The 22,596-nt window shown below is 34.1% G+C and overlaps 1 protein-coding gene across 4 annotated transcripts in view; it reads right to left on the bottom strand.

Moving 5' to 3' along the window:
- Nucleotides 1–22,596, bottom strand: part of LOC145985194 (uncharacterized) — an 84,129-nt gene that overhangs the window by 29,895 nt on the left and 31,638 nt on the right. For all 4 annotated transcript variants that reach the window (XM_083118918.1, XM_083118919.1, XM_083118920.1 and 1 more), the window contains exons 10-14: nucleotides 18,769–18,870; nucleotides 15,583–15,690; nucleotides 11,792–11,998; nucleotides 8,878–8,982; nucleotides 8,110–8,217 (exon numbers count right to left, since the gene is read on the bottom strand). In XM_083118918.1, the coding sequence (XP_082975044.1) occupies nucleotides 8,110–8,217; nucleotides 8,878–8,982; nucleotides 11,792–11,998; nucleotides 15,583–15,690; nucleotides 18,769–18,870 (630 nt within the window). The remainder of the gene's footprint in view (nucleotides 1–8,109; nucleotides 8,218–8,877; nucleotides 8,983–11,791; nucleotides 11,999–15,582; nucleotides 15,691–18,768; nucleotides 18,871–22,596) is intronic.

Genomic DNA, 22,596 nt, shown 5'->3' with positions numbered 1-22,596 from the left:
CTTTACCTTCAGCCACATTCCAGAATCCGGGGAGGGGGGGGGGGTGTTGATAATTTTAATCAAATATCCGATACCTTTCATATCGTTCTCAATAAAATTAAGTGAGCTTTGTGCTGATCATATCCATGATAGACATTTCGTCATTGTAATAATTTTTGTTACCTGCATTTTCTTCTCCGGCTATGACAAACAAACGATCTATAAGCTTACATGATCTACCCAAACATACTGTTCTGGTAAAATGGTATACTGTTTAATGCTTCTTCCCACTTTTCATTCATTCCAAAAAGGTTTGATAAGATTTCTATATTTTTCACCACTGCTAGACTTCACTCTATTCTGTGTGGGATCATAATTTTGATACAATGCATTCGATGTTTTTAAAATTTCTTTATATCTTTCATAATCTTCATTGGTGTCACCTTCTGGATGCTTACGTGTAATAAGTTCCCACAATTCTATGGTGCCAGGATACTGCACCCAACTATTTTTTTCTTCTAAATAATGTTTTGTAAACTATATCACCACCACCCAAGAAGCTAACCCTGAAATTACCAATTTTCCAAATGATGCTTCCATCACGTTCAGTGTCTGAATACAAACCAAATACTTCATGCTTATCATCTTTTCTGCTACTTAAATATTTTGTTGCTATTCAAACGAGTCCAAAGATGGTTTGTCATGGTGGTGGTATGGGAGGAGATGGAGTGTGAATGCTAGTGTGTGGATAATGTAGAATGTTACTAGCAGCAACAGGTATTAGTTCTGTGATCAAATCTTTATTTTGTTCGGTGACAGTTTTAATTTATTTTCCAAGATTACCAAGAGCATCGATAATAGGTTGCTCTTCACTCTTGTGTTGTTCGTAGAAGCAGCGATTTTTATTTTTCGAACCTCGAAAATGTTTGGTTAAATATTCGTATAATTTTAAGTTATCAATTTTTTGTTTCGTCATTTTCTTATTATTTTATTATATTATCTTATTTGGTATTTTCTATATTTCCCATTGTTAGGTTTTCTTGTCATGTTGATGGTAGCAAATCCAAAATCATTTTCCCAGCAACGTGCACACAAATTTTGAAATTCTTGATATCCCATGTCACCTCCCACATAATCATCACGTACATGTTTTAAATTTGTGTGGTCCTGCCAAAATAAGCATATGAAATTAGCATTGCCGCGAAGTAGTAGTTTAGGAATTTTGGAAAAAGTTTGCGCAAGATAAAAAGAGTTCATATTTTTGTGATGGCCCTGTGTGAAATAATTTCGAATTTCATTTTGATTTTCAAGCATCACATCATCAAACACCACAACAGAATTTTCGTGACATTGAGAGAGAGGTTTAATTTGAGGTGAGAATACAGCTATGTTTAGATTATCGTACAATTCCATCAATTGTTTGTATTTAGGTTGCTCTAGACTTTTGGAGAATATGTACAAATATATATTATTCCAATCCAACCACCCTGGTGCAAGTATGAAATTATCTAGGAGTAAGGTAGTTTTACCACAGACAGAGGGACCTACGATGAGACAGCAAAGATGCTCTGGAAACAATTCACCATTACAATTCCTATTTTGTTCTTGATCCAGAAGTCGTTTCACCACATCACATGCCACACTACACAATCACGTTGCTTGGCTCGATCCATTCGGTTTTGGGGAGGCCAAGCCATTTGACAAGTAACTTACCTTTATTTTTACGTATTACTTTTTCAATAAGATACGTATCTGGGTATTTTGTTTTATTCAGCTCTTCTTCATAGAAAGGTCCTTTCAAAATCTCCCCCTGTTTATCTTTTACCATGTACGTATGTCTGGTAAAATTTCAGCAACGGTGAAAATTTCTGTACTCCAATTTTTAGTGAATCCTTTGTCAAATGTATGTTTAAATTTATCGATTCTTATGTGATCACCTATTTTATATTTTGGTTTCTTGGATGTAGATTGATATTTGGAACAGTAGACACTAGAAATGAAATGCTTTTCATTGCTTTTATTTACTTGGGAGGGTTTTATGTTTATGGTACTGTATTTTGTGTTATTGTAATGATGGACAAGATCAGATAAAATATTCACCCATTGCTAATTGCCTTGCAATGTGAATTGCATCCACATGTGGTTTTTTAATATTCTATTGAAGAGCTTGATCATGCTGGCTTTCAAGTCACTGTACGTAGAATAATGCTTGATACCATGTTGTTCCATTAGTTTACTGAACATAAAATTGAAAAAATATTTTCCTCTATCTGTCTGCAGATAATGCGGTATCCTGCCTTGACTGAATATGTTTGAAAGCATCTACAATATGGACAGCATATTTTGTTTTCAAAGGAACGACCCAAGCATATTTACTAAAACTATAAATTACAGTAAGCATATACTTAAACCCTTTATTTATTTTATACAAATCTTTTAGGTTTACACTATTCAATTCCACAAGATCACTTTGCCAGAGATCGTCGATACCTTTTGTTACAACTGAAATACGTTTGTAGTGTCAACAAGCTGGTCTGTGAAGTTCATTGACGATACCTTGCCGAGACATTAAGTGATAGATTACATTTGAACAGAATAACTAGTGTAAATGGATGCTTAGAAGGAAGGACATCGTTGCTATTATGTACGAACATACGATATCTCCTTCCTGTACATCAAAAACAGACAATTCTTCATCGTCGGCTATTTGATACACAGAATGTCTCATCCCAAAATGCCAACAGTATATTCTGGGATTTTATCACACCACGTGTACTAATCAAACTCAGTAAGGACAGTGGGTTGTATCCCATGAGCCCAATAGGAAAATACATGAAATTGAATAGTACCATCAAGTAGGAATCTGTGATAACATATTGTAGCTTGGTGTGTATTACTCACTATCAAATAGAATAAACAACGTTAAATTGTTTTAAGTTAAGTTTAACATTACTTACGTAAGTGAGTATGAAGATTTTCTGAAACGATGTCAGGCATTTTTTTAAAAAAAAAAAGTTAATGTGGCACTATGTTCAGTGCTTAGGAAAATATTTACGAACCTGATGAAGGGGGCAGTTGGACCCTGAAACGTCGTTACAAAAAAGCTTCATACTCACTCACGTAAGTAATGTTAAACTAACTTAATACAATTTTACGTTGTTTATTCAATCTGTAAAGGGTCTAAACGTGGTGCATATATAATTTGGCCCCCTTAATACGTGTGGAGCTTCTTTGCTGGTTTGGTATGTTATTAATTTCAATTGCTTGCAAAGAAAACAATTTGGCAAATTTGGTATCGATACTGACAAGATTACTATGAATTTGTCAAAGTTTCTTTTCGATGGAATGCAGCCATTCAACAACATGGTCAGATATATTTGAAAAAAGATGGCTTGATATTTTATTCCACATTCAATTGCTTATACTTCTCGTTGAGTTCTTGTAATTTAGCACTGAAAGCAGCCAGCACTGATTCATGTGAGGCAGCATTGGATTCGAGAATACCAACCTGTTCTCTGACACTGGCAATAATTAGCTGAAGACTCTCCACAATATTCAGTTTAGAACTTTTCTCAGTGAGATCATTCACTAGGGTTTTCAATTCCGTAAACCGGGCATGGAGTTTGGTCACATTTTGAATCATAGTAAAAGTAGACACCATGCTTCAAAGCGTAGCAATTTCATTTTGAATTGCTTCTGTGTTTGTCGCTTCTGATTCTAGTTGCTTCAGTATGTGTGCAATATTCGTTTTGATAGTATGTAGTTCTTGGAAGGTAACTAGCTAATGTGCTCTCAAGTGTGGTCAAGGAAGATTTGATACTTTCTACATCGCTAGCCTCAGATAATGCCAACACAGCTGCTTTCAATTATGCTAAATCATCTTGGGATGGGACAGATATTTGCAAAGTCTCAAGGTCACGCTGTATAATATCTAAAACATGATGAAAATGTGTGAGATTTGTTTCCACATTTAAAGTTTCTAAATAAACAATCTTTTGCTGAATAGTACCTAATGTTTCTTGAATACTGGTCAACAGAGACCAGTAATCTTGGAAGGTTTCGATCAAAGCATGAATATTTTTAATTTCATCATTCATCGACTCCAAAGCTGATTGAATATTTGCAATTCTTGCTTGGACACGTCCGAAATCCTCTTACGTCTCCAATTGCAGTTTTATATTTGCCACACACTAACTGATTACTTTTAATTCTTCAGAGAAGGGTAAGTTGGTAATGGTATCTTCTAAAATTTGTAATTTATTTCTAATTTCTGCAAGAGTACTGTGAACTTCTTCCGTTTGAAGTTTTTCTTTATTTCTAATATCAGAGAACTTTTGTGGTAAGATTCAAGGTTCTTGCGTAAATTAGTGATAACATTATTCATCTGTTCGACATTAAAACAATTTTTAATATTTTGTACTAAATTTTGGTGTTCTGTCAAGTTAATCTGTATGTTAGAAGTTTGCTCTTGAAATTCAAGTTTCAATTGTTCAATATCTTTAGTTTGAAGTTGCTGTAGTTTCAGTAATTCGCTCTGTAGCGAGCCTACACTTGATTGAATATCTTGCACACTTTCTATAGAAGCTAAATTAACATAATTCTGTAATAAAGATTTGAGTTCAGCATCAATTTTCAATATGGGGTCAATTAATTGGGTTTGAAGGTTGGTAATCTCAGTCTGTATACTCAAATTTAATGTATTCTGCAAATCTATGCAAAGTTTCCTCACACGTTCGTCCAATCTGACAAGTTTGCTACTGTTGTGTGGCATCTCTTGACACTGTGTATTTCCGAAGATATCATTAGGCATTATAATAGCTGGGTATTTCTACGTACTTACATGAGACTCACAAGAGAATAAACAATTCGCAATTCGATGAAAAGAGAAAGTAGCTTGTTATATTCACTAATCATTTCAGCAAACAAGAATTCACCTGCTTCCACGTTGATTCTGTACAAAATTTGGCCTACATGGACAATCGCTGCATTTGAAGGTGAGACACTAATCTGCAGCTTTTCTCAACAGGAAATTTGTAGTAATTCTCATTGTTATTAAATATACATATATAATTTCTTACCTGTATCGTCATCAACTTTCTGTTAGATGCTGTTCAAATGCACAATAATCAACCCATGTAATTTATGATGAATTTCTCTAATCACATCCACGTTCACTGAAGTTTCCATCGGCTGAAGAATATTATGCTTCTTAAATCCAAAGATGTCCATTGGCATCCTATTGCTATTTTTATCACACACAATTCATAAACATCACTGGTAAATAACATACCACAGAAAATATCCTTTTTGATATGCAACTTGCTGAACATAAACAGAACTCCACTATCACCACATCTCTTGTAGTTTGAAATCACCAAAGCTGAATCTAGAAAAGTTAGTTGAAAGCAGCTGGGGCAGCAGGAACAAAAAATCTCTCATCCACTTCCGAGAGATAAAAAGTATGTGTCAAGCTTGTAATAAAACCAGCTTGCATAGATATTCTCCAGTAAGCCAATATTATGCCTATGCAGTATTGTAACACATGTTGCAATCCCTTGACATTGAATACAAAACACAGTTGGCATCGTTAGCAACGGGCCAATTTTGACCTGTCTCTGATGAAATAGCATGGAATAAACCCCAAACAATATCCCACCCTTCACCTCTGTACTTGCTCTATTTTTCCAACTCGAACACATGTCAGAACAGAGAAACAAATGATAGATAATTCTGCAAGCAAACCTATCGCTGTGACAAATCTCCCTTCTATTATTTGTACCATAGCGTTTGAGCATGTGGGATTCTCGATTACCATCATAACACATGACAAATATACTTGACATGTCTGGGTCATACAAAATTCTCGGTTGCCATCGATTGAATATAATGCATTGGTAGGAAATTCCCCAGTTTGATTCTTCCCCCCCCCCCTCAACTTTTGTGGTAAGGGAAAATTTACACAGTTAAGAAAATTAAGCACTGTGTGAATAGAAAACAGGACAACATTTGAAATCAAATATCAGGCATTCCACACCACATATCTGATTTATTTATTAGAAATTTTTAAACATTTCCCCATTTTTAAAACATATCAACGCATTAAAAAAAACATTAAGGCGAGGAGGGACAATTAGGCACTAGTTTTGCATTTATTTCAATATCGTCAGATTGGGAATTCTATTTCAAAAAGGGTTTAGTATGCAAGACAGTATGAATTTCTCTCCATGTTGCAAGTGGAAACTGTTTTTCAAGTTGATTAGTAAGCTAGACACGATGTTTGAAAAATATGATTAACAAGTATTTACAGAATCCCATGTATTCCTTATGGGAAATCAACTTTAACTTCAAGTTATACGAGGCACATTCAGGACCTTCCAAATAGCAGTTAGCAGCACCACAAGATTTCTTCCATTAAGGAATTTACGCATTCCACGTATCTCATATTATTTGGCCAGTAATACATTTCATTTTTTATTAACTTTTTCCTTATGTTTTCTTTTATCCAAAGTACCATAAAAATCAAAACGTTTCTTCATTTTTGATGAACTTATTTCAACCGCATTTCAAATTAGTGTCGTTATCTTGTATGGAATACTGTTTCCATATTCAGAAACTGCAGGATTCAAGCTTTACAATGATATATAACATGACTGGGTTCCATAAACATGAAAAATCAATGCAAGTGTCCCAAAATCATGGAATGATCCGGTACGGTTTCATGTTTGCTGTCTGAAGTATTCTGTGCATAATACGCACCACAGTTTTGGAGGCAAAAGTTTTGGAAAAAAGTGCGCATTATACATGAGTAAATACGGTAATTGATGTGATCCGACTCAAGAACATCTCCCAATTGGGATTCAAGATTCCAAAATATGGGTAAAAAAGGTGTGAATTGGTTTATCATGGTATAAAATACACTATAAAATAGCTATTTTAAGCTATTGTATCATTTTATTTTTAAAACCTGTATGTTAGTAATATCGTAATGCTACTACTTACAGCAACCAGAGACTTTACAGCAACTGCATCTAATGTTAACTCAATTTTGAATGGAGCGTAGGTTATTAAATTTTACTCCAGAGCTGCTCATATAATAATTTTGTGTGTCTTGGATGAAAAATAAATGTATTCACCTGCTGATTCAGGTGTCACCTTTTACAGAAGGTTGTTATTCCTCTTGCAGTTTTACAGTTGTTATGTGCATTTAAACACGTTTTTTGATGTAATGTTTCAGGAGAACATAGGCTATCTTCAGACTTTGATCAACGACCAAACTAAAACCTACAAGAGTAATAATTCTACAATGCTAGCAATACATACATACAAGAAAAATTTGCATCCAGAAGGCTGTTATTGACATTTTGGGCATGTGTCACAAAATATATTGAATGTCAATCAACAAACTTCTATGAACGGTGACACTGAGTCACCAAAATCAACAGTCAAATAAAGTAATTTTTCACAAAAGACAAACTGAATTATTATATATTTGCACAATTTTCTTGTATTTCCCCTGGAAACAGCACATATTTTAGAGCACACGTGGAATGTGGTTATACAGGGAACCACTTGATTTGTGATGCGTGTCCTTGACCACTCATGGATCACTGGCATAGTAGTGTTGTGAAGAAATTGTGTGCTTGTGGATGTAAAAGGATGTGCATAACGGTGTTTGCTACAAATAGGCACATAGGACAGCTGTGCAAAAAGCATTGAATACTTTCTGTAATTTGCATGCTGAATTACTAAGATAAAAACCTATCCACATCAGTTTTATTTTATTTAAAAAGAGTATCTGGTGAACTTTTTCCCATTTTATTCTTAATTGTACTGATGGGACAGATTAATAAGTAATTGGTTAGCTGTATATGGACGATGTTTTCAATATTCCATCTTATCTACTTATCATTGGTTTTAAATGTTCCCCATACAAGTGTGACACTTTTAAGGGTCGACTAACTTGTTTGATCTTTCAGCTTTTCATAAGACATAAAAAGTTAACAACAATGTTTAAATATTCAAAAAATGTTTTGCCACAATATTTCCTGTCCACATTACCATGCAATATGAAACTTCTGAAGGAGATTAGCTACCATTCACCCAAAGCTACCATTCACCCAAACGTTTTACCTTGTTCGTCTTGGAAAGTGATTTTACTGGTGAGCAGGAATCATCTGTGACTTGACGTTTTTTCAACCAAGGCTGATCCCAGATCTTAACGTGGCATATCATGTGCTCCTTTAAGACAAAATAACATTAAATCAAAACTAGGAATAATGAACAATTCCTGCTTGTCAAGGCAAGTTTTCCAAGAAATTAAGCTGAAAAATGAAACAATTGTTATAATAAAAAATTACTTTGTACTAATGTCTTACACTAAACATTTACGTATAGGTCTTCATACTTGTTGCTAAGTATGTGAATAATTCATGAACCACCACTCTCTGAAACATCAAAAACAAAGGCTGTGTGATATTTGTTTCCTGCTGTATAAAAGCATGAGAAACTCTTCCATGTGTAAGTTGTTTATTTTGTAGTCAAAAATATAATTTAGTCAAACCATTATGAAAAGTCTGCATTGTATTTTGTTTTATTGTTATTTAGCATTGTTTTTTCTACCTTGTTCGGCTAATTGTAATGATAAGGATGAGTGATGATTCAATTCAATAAATGATAAAGAACATCCATGCCCAGATCAAGACTCAAATCATCAGATGACTGAAAAGTAAGTAATGGTCTCTTAAACCAAAAAATAGTAATTTAACAACTACTTCTGATGAAAAAGCTAGTTAACAATTCATAGACAGCGTGATCAAAAGTGCAGTCAGCAAAAAAAAAAAAAAATCTACAAATCTAAATATTTGCTACCAATAAATATTGCAAATAAAGAAAACTTACACTATTTTCATCAACAGCACATGATTGATCCTTATGATCACCATTTTTCCTGCATTTGCTGTAGCCAACTTCTAATTCCAGTTCAACAGATAGGCCAGAAACAACCTGAAATAAAAAATGGCTTAAAAAGTTATGAAATATAACCTGCTAGCTAATGTTAGCTAAAAACAATTACTCTACTATTCACAAAGCAATTCACACAGGGTTCCCACGCAAACTCCAAATCCATTTTCCCTGAGTTTTCTAGAATCCTCATATTTTTTCCAGAGTATTGAATGCACAGTAAATGACTACTATAATTTTACAATGGCCTCCTTCATTTCCCCTCATAGCCATACAATCCTCACCTTCTTTATTACTGTTGCTTCTGATGCAAATAACAAAACTAGTTCAATAATAAAATACAATTACACTTCTTTGCATGTAATTAAGAACAAAGATGACCAGTTTTCTAGAACTTTAAACAACTCTCAAACAATTTCTAACATATCTGATATAGAACATTGAAATATTTTCACACTTTTCATACATGTTTATAAATGGATACAATATCAATTAATCTGTAATGCGTACAATAATAATTAAGACAAACAAATTATTGGAATTTTTAAAACATAAAAATGAAGTGACAATTATTAGTACCGATTTAAAAAGGAATAATAAGTTACTGACACTGAAATATAAAACAAGAAATGTACTTAAGGTCTGATACAGCAAATTAAGAAACTTTACTTCTCAGAAGCTTCACCTTTTTTTAATTGTTCTGAAATAGCCTTTTCTTCTTCTTGCATCTTTTGTTGTTTGGCTTGTAAAGGACGGATCTCACTTGCTTTACATTTAATTTATTTCCTTTTGTCGTCTTTGTGATCACATTTCTTTCTCATCTTCTGCAATGCTTCTTCGTATCTAATACGTGCACCTTTAACACTCTGGATCATATCTTTGCTTACTTCTCCATTTGACACTCCTCCTACCACTTTCACTGCATCATAAACTTGCCGAATAGCCACAACAGACTCTTCTTTCAAGTTTTCTATTAAAACCTGCTTATTTACAGAAAACCCACTTTCCACATATGCATTGCCATGTGATAAAATCAAAACCAACTTAACAGTGCTCCAAAAAATCCTAATCTAAGATGAAGAAGTGAGGAATGCTAGTACGTAATGGTAAGTTAGTGACAGTTGCAAGTGCAAATGTGATGGGGGGTTAAGTATACACCATTCGACTGGCCTTCACCTCATGATATTAAATTTCTGGCATATCTGTTGAGAAAACTATTTCACTACATGATATTAATGTAGATCTGCTGGTCCTACAAGTAATTCCATTTTACACATATGTGAGCTTTTGAGGCATGTAAAAATTCACATGTCATGTCATGACTATAACAATAGTTGAACATGATCAAAAACTTAAAATATGAACAAGTATTTATGAACAGTACATAATTCATATATGGCACTAGTAAGTAAATATTTAAAATTCTGTTCTAAATGCAGTAAATACACAATCAACAATATTGTACACAAAAGATGGCAGAAAATAAATATTTCCCTAAACAGGACACTCCATTTTTATACTATTTTGTAAAAAAAGAAGGAAGAAAAAACTTAAAACTACTCCCTAATAAGGGAAATCAGATCAACACTGGTTAACTTTGGACATCAGGTTATCTTTATTATGCATTTTCCACATCTTGAAATATACTTTACGTCATGTAAAAGATCGAAATCAGCTAATTAAATTTTATAAAGTGCAAAATTTATGAGGGTATACATTTGGTCACCAGCCCTGGAATCACATTTAAAAACAAGAAACAGACAAACAAATAGATACGAGTTCCTTGCTGAAAGAGAAATGCTACAACAGCCTAAATTATCCACAGACAGGAGCATATTATAATCCCTCAGTTTTGCTTCATTGGGAACCATTAATCAATTACAAGATTTTCCCTGAGATTTCCCTGAGATTTGTATTTTTTTCAAATTCCCTGAGATTTCCAGGTTTTCCAGGTGTGTGGGAACCCTGTTCACAGTACTCTTAAAATATTCCTTATTGATCCATTGTTACAATGAACAAGGTTTCTGAATGTATCTATTAGTGATGGAGGTAGATATTCATACACTGCAATTTCAATACAAAATTTCATCTCAGCTTGATGAATAGAAAATAAATGGAACCTCATAGAATCGACAAAGGGGTAAAAGTTTATGATGGAAATTTCAAAGTTTATTTTTTCTGGTTTTAACACAGAACAAGAACTATTGGCTTTGATTATGTTAAGGATTTTTTTGATTTTGCAAAGGAATTTACATAACTAATCTAATATTAAAACCTAATTAAAAAGTTGATATTAAGATAGTCATAACATATACCTTCCTTTGTATATCCAGACTTTCCTTAGGATTAAAAAATCTAAGACTCGGATAATAAAATTGGCTAAAAGGTATGAAGACTTGATCTGAGATTGCATCCATATTGCAGCTATTTCCTGATCCTTCCAATCTTATCAAGAGCATGACAAGAGTTTCTTTTCTTTCACGGAGAAGAGGAGGTTCACAGGCAACAAATCCCACTGCATTAGCAGCACTAAGACTATATTTTTACTAAGTGAGTCAGTCTTACTCCTAAATACACTAAATATGAGTAAATTTTATGCATGAATATGAACAAAAAGTAACCACAAGAAAAAATTAAACGTAGCAATCTTAACAGAGCACCAATGCATGGACAGTGGATGACTTAAATGTTACTCCTAAGAAGTCTGAATTACAATTAAGGCATGAAACATTTCTTGGAAAGGGTGGTGCTATAATACCAGAAGAGGGAGGATATTGTGAAGTGAGTAAAATGCACAGAAGGGTCACTGACAAACTCAAAATAACAATCTAGTTACTACACAATAGCTTACCTGCTTTGTTGCTTTGTAGACCTGTACCAAACCTAGCCGAAAAAGTGAATTGATTTTCTTATCCAACTCGAACAAAGCAAAATTGGCCAGTTCCTGAATGTACCCATCATTCACATCAGCAGGGTTTTTCCCCCCGGCAAGATAACGTCCACTTTCACTTGCAGATCTCTTCTGGTTTTGGACTTGAGACTGCTGTTCATCAGCCCTCTGAAAAACATAGAACACATATTCTATAAGATATAATGACATTCTTCTTCTCCGCAGGCAAGCAAAGTTTCATGCACATTTAAATCAAGTTCTAACACAGACTTGGCTAAATGTGGTAATAGTATGTACCTTATGCTTGCTGCAAACTTATTTATTGTAATAAAATAAATAAACAAGGGACAGTCCAGAAACAAGTTTTCTGTATATTTAAATTCCTAGCACACAGTTGAATTCACTTCTTACACAAATATATAATAATTCCACGGGACCTTTACTTTACTTGCTTATTGAATTTCACAACTCACTGTCACCATTCAGAGAAAGCTGTTGTTGACATTCTTGACATGCAGTGATGAGAACGCTACATTTTAAAAGTAGCTTCGCTACAGCTACGCTTCTCCTGTCCATTACTTTTTGTGCTACTTCAGCATATAAAACTTAAAACAAGCATATGGATATTCAAAAGAAACCCCTAGTATGATAGTTGTACTTACTAGAAAATAGATTCTGTTATTTACTATCATGATTCCTGTCATTGTTTTTTTTTAGCAGTGTTACCTCAGTTACTTATTTTTACTATAGTGTTTGAGAATAACGTATAAATTCAAATTTGATATATGAACATTGAAATTTGGGTGTTACCCAAATTAATGATTACAACTATGCACAAATAAAATTTGGTAGGATTATATATTTATGTTCACATATCAAATATTTTTCTTGAGAATAAATATTTCATTTTTTAATAGACTGATATGAAGGCAGCATTTTGAACAAAGAGTACATATTGGAGGGTAAACTATGCTTTATAACGATCATTTGTCTTATTAAATATTCCTGCTGCTCACGTGAAATATTAACGAAAACGGTCTTACACGTGTGCGTGTTGTTCTCATTGTCATATCAAAAATATTTCTGTGACTGACGACATTTTAGAAGTTAATTGGAATTTATCATGTGTACAGAAATTAACTACAATGTGTTGTGCAAAATGGGAATAAGATAAACATTTGATATTCATCAATTTTATCTTCTCAGCACTTAAACAGAATGTTAGTTGGGGGAGGGAGAGGGGATATTTACTCGAACCATGGGAATAGCTGGGCGCTGCTTCTAATGGTATAAATGAGAAACACGTAGAGTGATGCTTTACGTAAGTTTTCATGTTGGGATTGCTTCCCTGAAGACACAGTGGAAATTGTGTTGCCTTGTAATTAAAGGGCTCTAGGTTCAATATCCGGCGGAGGTACATAGTGGTTCGGGATCAGCTTATCTATGCGTAAAGTGGACTCAAAACAAAAACTAGGACAGATGCCTAGTTGGATGTATGGGATCCTCCTGCTCCTCCATTCCCCACACTGGTAATCACCATTCATCATTCTTCCTCATTCTCACAATTAGCCAAAAGTGGCAAAAAACGACTATAGATAAGAGAAAAACTAAATAAACCATTCATCCTCATTGCCATGATTAGTAAAAGTTACAGAAAACCGATGCAAAAGTAGGAAAAATACATACATTTGAAAGCAAGGTATATTTACTAAAGAAAATTGTCGATTCTGCAGGAAAGTCAATAACTTGTAAGTACATTTTACAATATCAAATATATTGAAGAAACTGATGTGTATAAACCAGGTGATCTAAATGTAATCTTAAAATTTGTGAACAAAGATTATCACGAAAATAATTGATCCTATATACTGACAATTATCATTGCTGTTAACGTACTGAGCCATTGATTGCTGGCACTATTACTTTGTCAGCGTATTAAAAAATATATCACTTGTTTTTGCACTGCAAGTTGTGTTTCACATAGTAATTATTGATATTTTGCTGTTCCGGGTTTGGCGCAAACAAATACCAATGCAGCTAAAAGGAATGTAGCTGTACCAGGAATATATTCATATGTGTCCGTTAGTTATCTGGATATTATAATTATTCAGATACTCATGAAATACATTACGCAGATACCTATCTATTATAATCTGCAATAGAAAGGTATTTTTTAATCTAGATTATCTGTATTTCCATGTAATGAGTCACTGTAACGTGCTTCCCGCTATCAGCCTCACCTTAGCACCAATCACCAACAGCAACAAAGATTACCCACCCATGATGACAACAAACATCAAGTGAATGGGATTATATGATAATTTAGGATGAGACCTTTCGAGACCTGTTGTGGGTAGCACAGCTAGCTAGTATACCTAATGGATGTAAGAAGATGTATGAACTGACGGAATAGGGTGTGAATTTTATATTTACTGATGAGGTAGTGCTTCCTGTAAGAGAACTCTGTTAAATTTATGCACTAAGACATTGTACATCACATTCTAGTGAAGGTCCTTAAATATGCAACTGTTGAAATGTTATACCAATGATCTAAAAAAAAAAAAAAGGTAAAGTGCTCCCCTGTGCTTAGCACCACGCCATCAAGGCATATAGGGTGTGTGGGGGTAACGCCCCACACTTTCTTGATCCAGTCGTGAGTGGGGGTGATGTGATCAGCATCATGCCCCTGACAACCTTTACCCCCCAGGTACCCATGTCATTTGACGCTGGGTGGGCATCGGGGCTGCTTCCAACGTTAGAAAAGTTCCCGGGATCGAACCTTTAGCATGGTAGTCAGACACGTTACCGACTGAGCCACCGCAGCCACCAATGATCTAAGTCTAACCATATACTGTACTTTGAATAAGGCCAAATCTTATACAAAAGAAGAAAATATTTAATTTGCAGGAAAACATATACATACAGTTACATAAGATTTATTACGTCGATTTCTGTGTAGTAGATACAGTAATCGGATAAAAATTTAAAAGTCACTCTAGTGGTTTGGCTACATGTGCTTGCTCGAAAATTTATGCAATTGCTCAATTTGTTTTTGTTGATGCTATTGTTAATAGGCCTTAAATTGTGAATCGCATGCACTAACACTTAATTTCTAGTCATTCTTTCTAAATTATTACCAGAGCTCTGGGTTTAAAAGGATACCAAAACCATCACTTTTCTCATTGAGTTGTTTTTTCACAAGCTGAGAGTCATTTTCCTAACTTTCGTATCTCATCATCGGCAACACATCCGATGCTCAACCACCAACTTTTCTTCAACACAACTCTGTTCTATGTTCTAATACATTGTTGGTATATTCCAACTGCAGTTGTAATCCATTTTTATTGTAACCACTAAATTGTTGATATAATATATTACCATACTAATACTGTCCTCTTCATGCCTTTTAAGGCATGAAATACATATCTTTTTTTTTTGGATGCAGATATGCTAAATTCATCATCATCCTTCTCTGTTTCCAGTTTCTACCTGGATTTGCTTATTGATTTTCATAACGTTTCAACATTCCATCTTATATCATTGGCTTTAAATGTTCCGCATACAAGTATGACACTTTTAAAGGTCAACTAACTTGTTTGACCTTTAAGCTTTTCATTAAGACGTAAGAAGTAACAAAAATGTTAAATATTCACACTTAATATTTTGACACAAAATTTCCTGTCCTCATTGCTATGCAATATGAAACTTCTGAAGATTAGCTACCATTAATTATGTTTCACACATAGTTTTACCTTATTTCTCTTGGAAAGTGATTCCTTTGGTGAGCAGGAATCATATGTGAGTTGACGTTTTTTCAACCAAGGCTGATCCCAGATCTTAACCTGGCATATCATGTGGGCCTTTAAGACAAAAAATATGAAATCAAAAATAGGTATATTTGGGGGAGGGGTACTATATACAAATAAATTCATGTACAATTTCAAGGCAAATTTTCCAAGAAATTAAGCTGAAAAAATGGAACAATTGTTATAACAAAAAATACATTTGTACTAATATTTTGCACTAAACATTTAGTTATAGGTCTTCATACATGTTTTTAAGAATGTGAATAATTTATGGACCACCACCCTCTGAAACACCAAAAAATAATTTAACATACGAGTAAATTATGATCAATGACTCCCTTATCTCACCGACATCAAAAATTGTATAATCACCTCACGTGAGTAATCTAAAACAAACAAAAAAAATTAGCCAATTAATGTAAATCTTAATCGTGAATGTCAGTTTTAAAGACTAAAAAGTGATCATCATCACTATAATCTAGAATTAACCAATTACCCTTAAACACCCAAGTAATAATAAAATGTTAATTAATGGAGAAGTAAATAGAAATTGTCCTGTATACTGTGGCTCAGCCGTAATTTTAACCAAAACTAAAATTTTGTGGAAAATTGGCTCCTCCGAGAAGTACTGTTAATAACAAATGTGGTAGTAGTAGTGTTATTGATCATCAGGGTTACCAGGAATCCTTGATTTTAAGGAACAGTCCATTATTTAAGTAACATGTCTTTGAGAATCTTTTCTGGGTCAACAATTGGCCCATTTTTGAAAATTACATTTTTCCTGGAGTGTATTGTGGGATAGATATTAACAATCCCACTTCCCTACATGTTTTTAACCACTAACAGTTGGGCTGAAAAGTTCGTAGGCTAACATAGTAAAAAATATTTTTTTGACAAAATTCGATTTTATTATTCAATATAGTTGCCTTCGAGGGCGATACAACGATTATAGCGGTCATACAATTTTTCGATGCCATTTTTATAGTACGATTTCTCTTTAGCCTCAAAATAGGCCTCAGTTTCGGCGATTACCTCTTCATCAGTGCTAAATTTCTTTCCAGCGAGCATTCTTTTAAGGTCTGCAAACAGGAAAAAGTCACTGGGGGCCAGATCTGGAGAATATGGTGGATGGGGAAGCAATTCGTAGTCTAATTCATATAATTTTGCCATCGTTTTCATTGATTTGTGACACGGTGCATTGTCTTGATGAAACAGCACTTTTTTCTTCTTCAAATGGGGCCGTTTTTTCGTGATTTCATCCTTTAAACGCTCCAACAACGCTATGTAATAATCGCTATTGATGGTCTGGCCCTTTTTGAGGTAATTGATAAATATAATACCATGCGCATCCCAGAATACTGATGCCATAACCTTGCCAGCCGACTGTTGCGTCTTTCCACGCTTTGGATTCGGTTCATCACGTGCAGTCCACTCGGCTGACTGTCGATTGGACTCTGGAGTGTAGTTATGGAGCCATGTTTCATCCATTGTAATATATCGATGGAAAAATTCGTGTTTATTACGATTGAATATCGTTAAACATTGCTCCGAATCATCAAAACGTTGTTGCTTTTGATCGACTGTGAGCACGCACAGCACCCATTTTGCACACAGCTTTCGCATGTTCAAATATTCATGCACAATATGTCCAACACGTTCCTTTGATATTTTTAAAGTCTCAGCTATCTCGATCAACTTCACTTTACGATAATTTAAAATTATTTTGTGGACTTTTTTGATGTTTTCGTCGGTAACAGCCTCTTTGGGGCATCCACTGCGTGCATCGTCTTCGATGCTCATTTCGCCTCGTTTAAAATTAGCAAACCACTTCTCAACGGTTGATTTTCCTGGTGCAGAGTCCGAATAATGTTTATCAAGCCAAGCCTTGGCTTCAACAGTATTTTTTTTTCGCCAAAAAGCAATGCTTTATTAACACACGAAATTCTTTTTTATCCATTTTTTCACAATAACAAAAGCTGCTTCACTCACAATGCTATATCTCACAAACTAATTATGCGGCAGCTGTGAAATTTATACACGTATCTTTTGAAGGTTAGTACTAAGTAAAAATCACATGGATTTAATTCTAGTAACGCCATCTATGAGTCAGCCTACGAACTTTTCAGCCCAACTGTTACATCCTTCTGCAATCTTTCTACTTTCTTCCCAGCAATGGTGGTGTCGTCTGGGTTCTGTTGTAAGTTATATTCAACATATTTAAAGATGATTGGTAAATGTGGAATTTTCTGATACAAAGAACTCAAAATAACTGTATATTTTTCAAGTCATGGTTGGAGAAATGTAATAAATATGAAGCAGGTTGAAATGCTGCAACAAAAAATGTTTAATAGCACATGGGAGTTGCAGTGATGTAATGCAGCATGCTCAAGAACTGGAACACAAGAAAAACAAAGTATCTTCTTTACCAACAGCTTCTATTAGTAAACTTTTTACCAGAAAAAACTCTTGTGAACATGAACCGGTGAGTATAAATGTTTATTAAGGTTACATACTGTGTTTTCCCAATATTGTCTCTAATTTTTATCATGACTATTTGGCAACCCTGTTGGTCATAAGTTTGGTAAATGGGAACTGAAAATGTGCCAATTTCATATTATTTGCTAGTAACATCTAGTACTTGCTGTCAATGACTGGATCCTATATATTGACGTGAAGTCCTTTTTGTGACATCATGTCCTACTCCTTGCTACCCAGGTTACCAGCCTATTTGGAAAGCATATGAAGACCACAAATGTGTTGAAGAGCTGTGAATATTATCTAGGCTGTGTGATACTTGCTTCCTGCTGTTTAAAAGCATGAGAAACTCTTCCATGTGGAAGTTGTTCCTTTCAAGTCGAAAATCTATTTTGTACAAACCTTTAAGAAAAATTGGCATTTGTATTTTTCTTATTTAGCATTGTTTTTCTGCCACTTTTTGGCTAATCGAAATGAAAATGATGATTCAATTAAATTGATGATGAATACCACCCATCCCCAGATCAAGGCTCGAACCTGGGAAAGATGACGAGATCAAAAGTCAACCACTTAACATGCATGATCCCAAGAAGGCAAGAAAAATCTACAAGTCTAAATAATTGCTTCCACAGATTATCATGAATAAAGATAACTTACACTATTTTCATCAACAGCACATGAGTGATGCATACCACTACTTTTCCTACATTTACTGTAGCCAACTTCTAATTCCAGTTCAACAGACACACCAGACACAACCTGAAATAAAAAGAAGGCTTAAAATATTATCAAATACAACATGCCAGTTAACATTGTCTGAGAGCAATTACACCTAGTTATAATATCTATTATTTCAGAATAGAAAGATTGAGTTATTTAAAAAGAAACTGAAACTCTGGTTTGAAATGACTGCAGAAGGAGACAGTGAAATGTTTCAGTCTTCCTCAGATAATATTATCGAAGTATATGATTTCTGTTCGCAGAATTCACTTTCAGATGTTATTGCGCTCATTTGAAGATGATGATGGTCTCGTTTGAAAAGCATTATTCTGAACCAACAGATAAATATGTGGATTGTTAACCCTTTCGTTGAATCCAAAGAGACAGCCCATGAAGACATTCCCATGAAGAAGCCCTTTAACTTAATGGATGATCATTGGATAACGGACTGGAAAGTACTTTTAATTTTATGAGTAATTCATAATTTTGGATAAGAATGAAAACTGCATGTGAAAATTTACATGAAACATCAATAAAATCTCTTGTTTCCTTTTCTACTACATATCTTCGTGAAACTTTATTTTCTGCCATGACTGTGATTAAAACAGAACAGAGGAAGCGCCTGCAATTTTCTGACTGTCTCTATTTGGCTATCACTTCAATTCATCCTACAATTAATAACCTAATGAATGGAAAACAGTAACAGAAATCTCATAGCATAACTTACTTTCAAAAAAACAGTTGTAATAAAAGAAACTAAGTTTTAACATTTCAGTAACTCACAGTTGCTGTGTTTTAAAGTAATGTGTATTAAAAGTAGGGCTGTGCCGATACCACTTTGAACCGATACCGATGTCGATACTCTCACAGATACCCACCGATACTGATGCCGATTCCGATACTTGTATAATTCCAATTTAAAATAACAAGTTTACAGTCTTTTTAGATCAGTGACAATCTATCAGATGTTCAAATATGAGAGAAATATAATAAGAAGCTAAGAGCAAGATAATCGTGTCGTCGTCCCCCCACACCAATGTTGAAAAATGAGATCATGCATCTTCAACCTCCTCTAAAACTAAGGGATTAATCTTCCCAAACTAACATTAAATCATCTGTGAACACAAGAATAGTTGGCGATTCACCAGCCCCGGCCGGACACAACGTCTAAAACTAACAGTAAAGCTGTCAATCTCGTCTCTTTTTTGTCTAACAAAGAGAATAAAAATTTGTAAACGAAATGTAAGGAGAGAATGATGGCTAACCAGTCTCTTGCTTCCATATCATGTGATTGAATTCAGTACAGTGGTATTCCAACGTGACTTTGCTTTCGACATATATACTTTCGGCAAATGATTTCTAAAAAAAAAAGTAATTGCATAGTTCTATCCATTGGCATGGAGGAAGAAAATCCATCGCTACACGTTCCAGAAAGTACCTGCCATTATCTGTTGCTCAAATAACATTATTCACCTGCTACGTCCCTGTATCGAAACATGCCTGCTGAAATCCAGTTATCGAGATAGGGACAAACAAAAGTCTAAAGTTGGAAAGGAAAAAGGGATTAACCCAGGTATTTGAATTTCCAGGAATATGCTATGTACTATGTCCAGGGTTCCCACGCAAACTCCAAATCCATTTTCCCTGAGATTTCCCTGAGTTTTCCAGAATCCTCATATTTTTTCCAGAGTATTGAATGCACAGTAAATGACTACTATAATTTTATAATTTCATTCCCTCATAGCCATACCTTCCTCACCTTCTTTATTACTGTTGTTTTCTGATGCAAATAACAAAACTAGTTCATTAATAAAATAAAATTACACTTCTTTGCATGTAATTAAGAACAAAGACGACCAGTTTTCTAGAACTTTAAAAAACTCTGAAACAATTTCTAACATATCTGATATAGAACATTGAAATATTTTCACGCTTTTCATATGTGTTTATAAATGGATACAATATCGATTAATCTGTAATACGTACAACACTAGTTAAGACAAAGAAATTATTGGAATTTTTAAAACATATAAAAATGAAGTGACAATTCTTAGTACAAATTTAAAAAGGAATAATAAGTTACTGAGACTGAAACATAAAACAAGAAATGTACTTAATGTTGGATACTGCAAATTAAGAAACATTACTTCTCAGAAACTTCAAGCTTTTTTAATGGTTCTGCAATAGCCTTTGCTTCTTCTTGCATCTTTTGTTGTTTGGCTTGTAAAGCACAGATCTCACTTGCTTTACGTTTCATTTCTTTCCTTTGTTTTCTTTGTGATCCCATTTCTTTCTCAACTTCTGTAATGCTTCTTCGTATCTAATATGTGCACCTGTAACACACTGGATCATATCTTTGCTTACTTCTACATTTGACACTCCTCCTACCACTTTCACTGCATCACAAACTTGCCGAATAGCCACAACAGACTCTTCTTTCAAGTTTTCTATTAAAACCTGCTTATTTACAGAAAACCCACTTTCCACATATGCATTGTCATGTGATAAAATCAAAACCAACTTAACAGTGCTCCATAACTCAGAGAAGTCATCCTTGCTCTTCACGACACCTGTAAAAAAAGAATCTAGTGCATCAGCTTTTATTGAAAAGTTACAAAACTTCTCTTTCAATTCCTTTAAACTGGCAAATTACTTTATCACCAGTTACAGCGTTCATTCTCTTTCTTCTGAGAAGTTCCTGTATAAGGTCTTCCATGTGCTGAACACATCGCTTTGGAAACTGAGTAATTTGCTTCGGAACTAAACAACTAGCAGCTCTCACCAACCTGAACTTAAGGGGACTACGTTCCACAATCTTCTCCTGTTGTTGGTTAAATTCTGCAGCTAGTAAAAACATAAGCTTCTCCTTTTCATTCACCTCTTTAGCTTCCAAAGCAGCTTTGGCACACCAATTCCAATATCAATCTTTGTCAAAGGAATCAAGTTGTCAGAATTCCTGACATCAATTTGCATTAATTTAAAACTATTTTTTGCATTGTTCAAGATGTCACTTTTTATGAATCTCCCCATTACATCTCTAACAACACTTTCTAGGGAGTCATAAAGAAATGGGAACATAGGTTTGGGGATTTGGAACATTGTCAAATATGTCATTCTGGCATATCTGTTGAGAAAACTATTTCACTACATGATATTAATGTAGATCTGCTGGTCCTACAAGTAATTCCATTTTACACATATGTGAGCTTTTGAGGCATGTAAAAATTCACATGTCATGTCATGACTATAACAATAGTTGAACATGATCAAAAACTTAAAATATGAACAAGTATTTATGAACAAAACATAATTCATATATGGCACTAGTAAGTAAATATTTAAAATTCTGTTCTAAATGCAGTAAATACACAATCAACAATATTGTACACAAAGATGGCAGAAAATAAATATTTCCCTAAACAGGACACTCAATTTTTTTACTATTTTTTAAAAAAAGAAGGAAGAAATAACTTAAAACTACTCCATGATAAGGGAAATCAGATGAACATTGGTTAACTTTAGACATCAGGTTATCTTTATTATGCGTTTTCCACATTTTGAAATATATTTTACGTCATGTAAAAGTTCGAAATCGGTTAATTAAATTTTAAAAAGCGCAAAATTTATGAGGGTATACACTTGGTCAGCAGCCCTGGAATCACATTTAAAAACAAGAAACAGACAAACAAATAGATATGAGTTCCTTGCAGAAAGAGAAATGCTACAACAGCTTGGATTATCCACAGACAGGAGCATATTATAATC

The sequence above is a fragment of the Lepisma saccharinum genome, chromosome 3 (assembly GCF_977018435.1).
Source record: "Lepisma saccharinum chromosome 3, izLepSacc3.1, whole genome shotgun sequence".
NCBI lineage: Eukaryota > Metazoa > Arthropoda > Insecta > Zygentoma > Lepismatidae > Lepisma > Lepisma saccharinum.
Note: the sequence above shows the minus strand (reverse complement) of the source record. Positions and strands in the feature narration are given on the sequence as shown.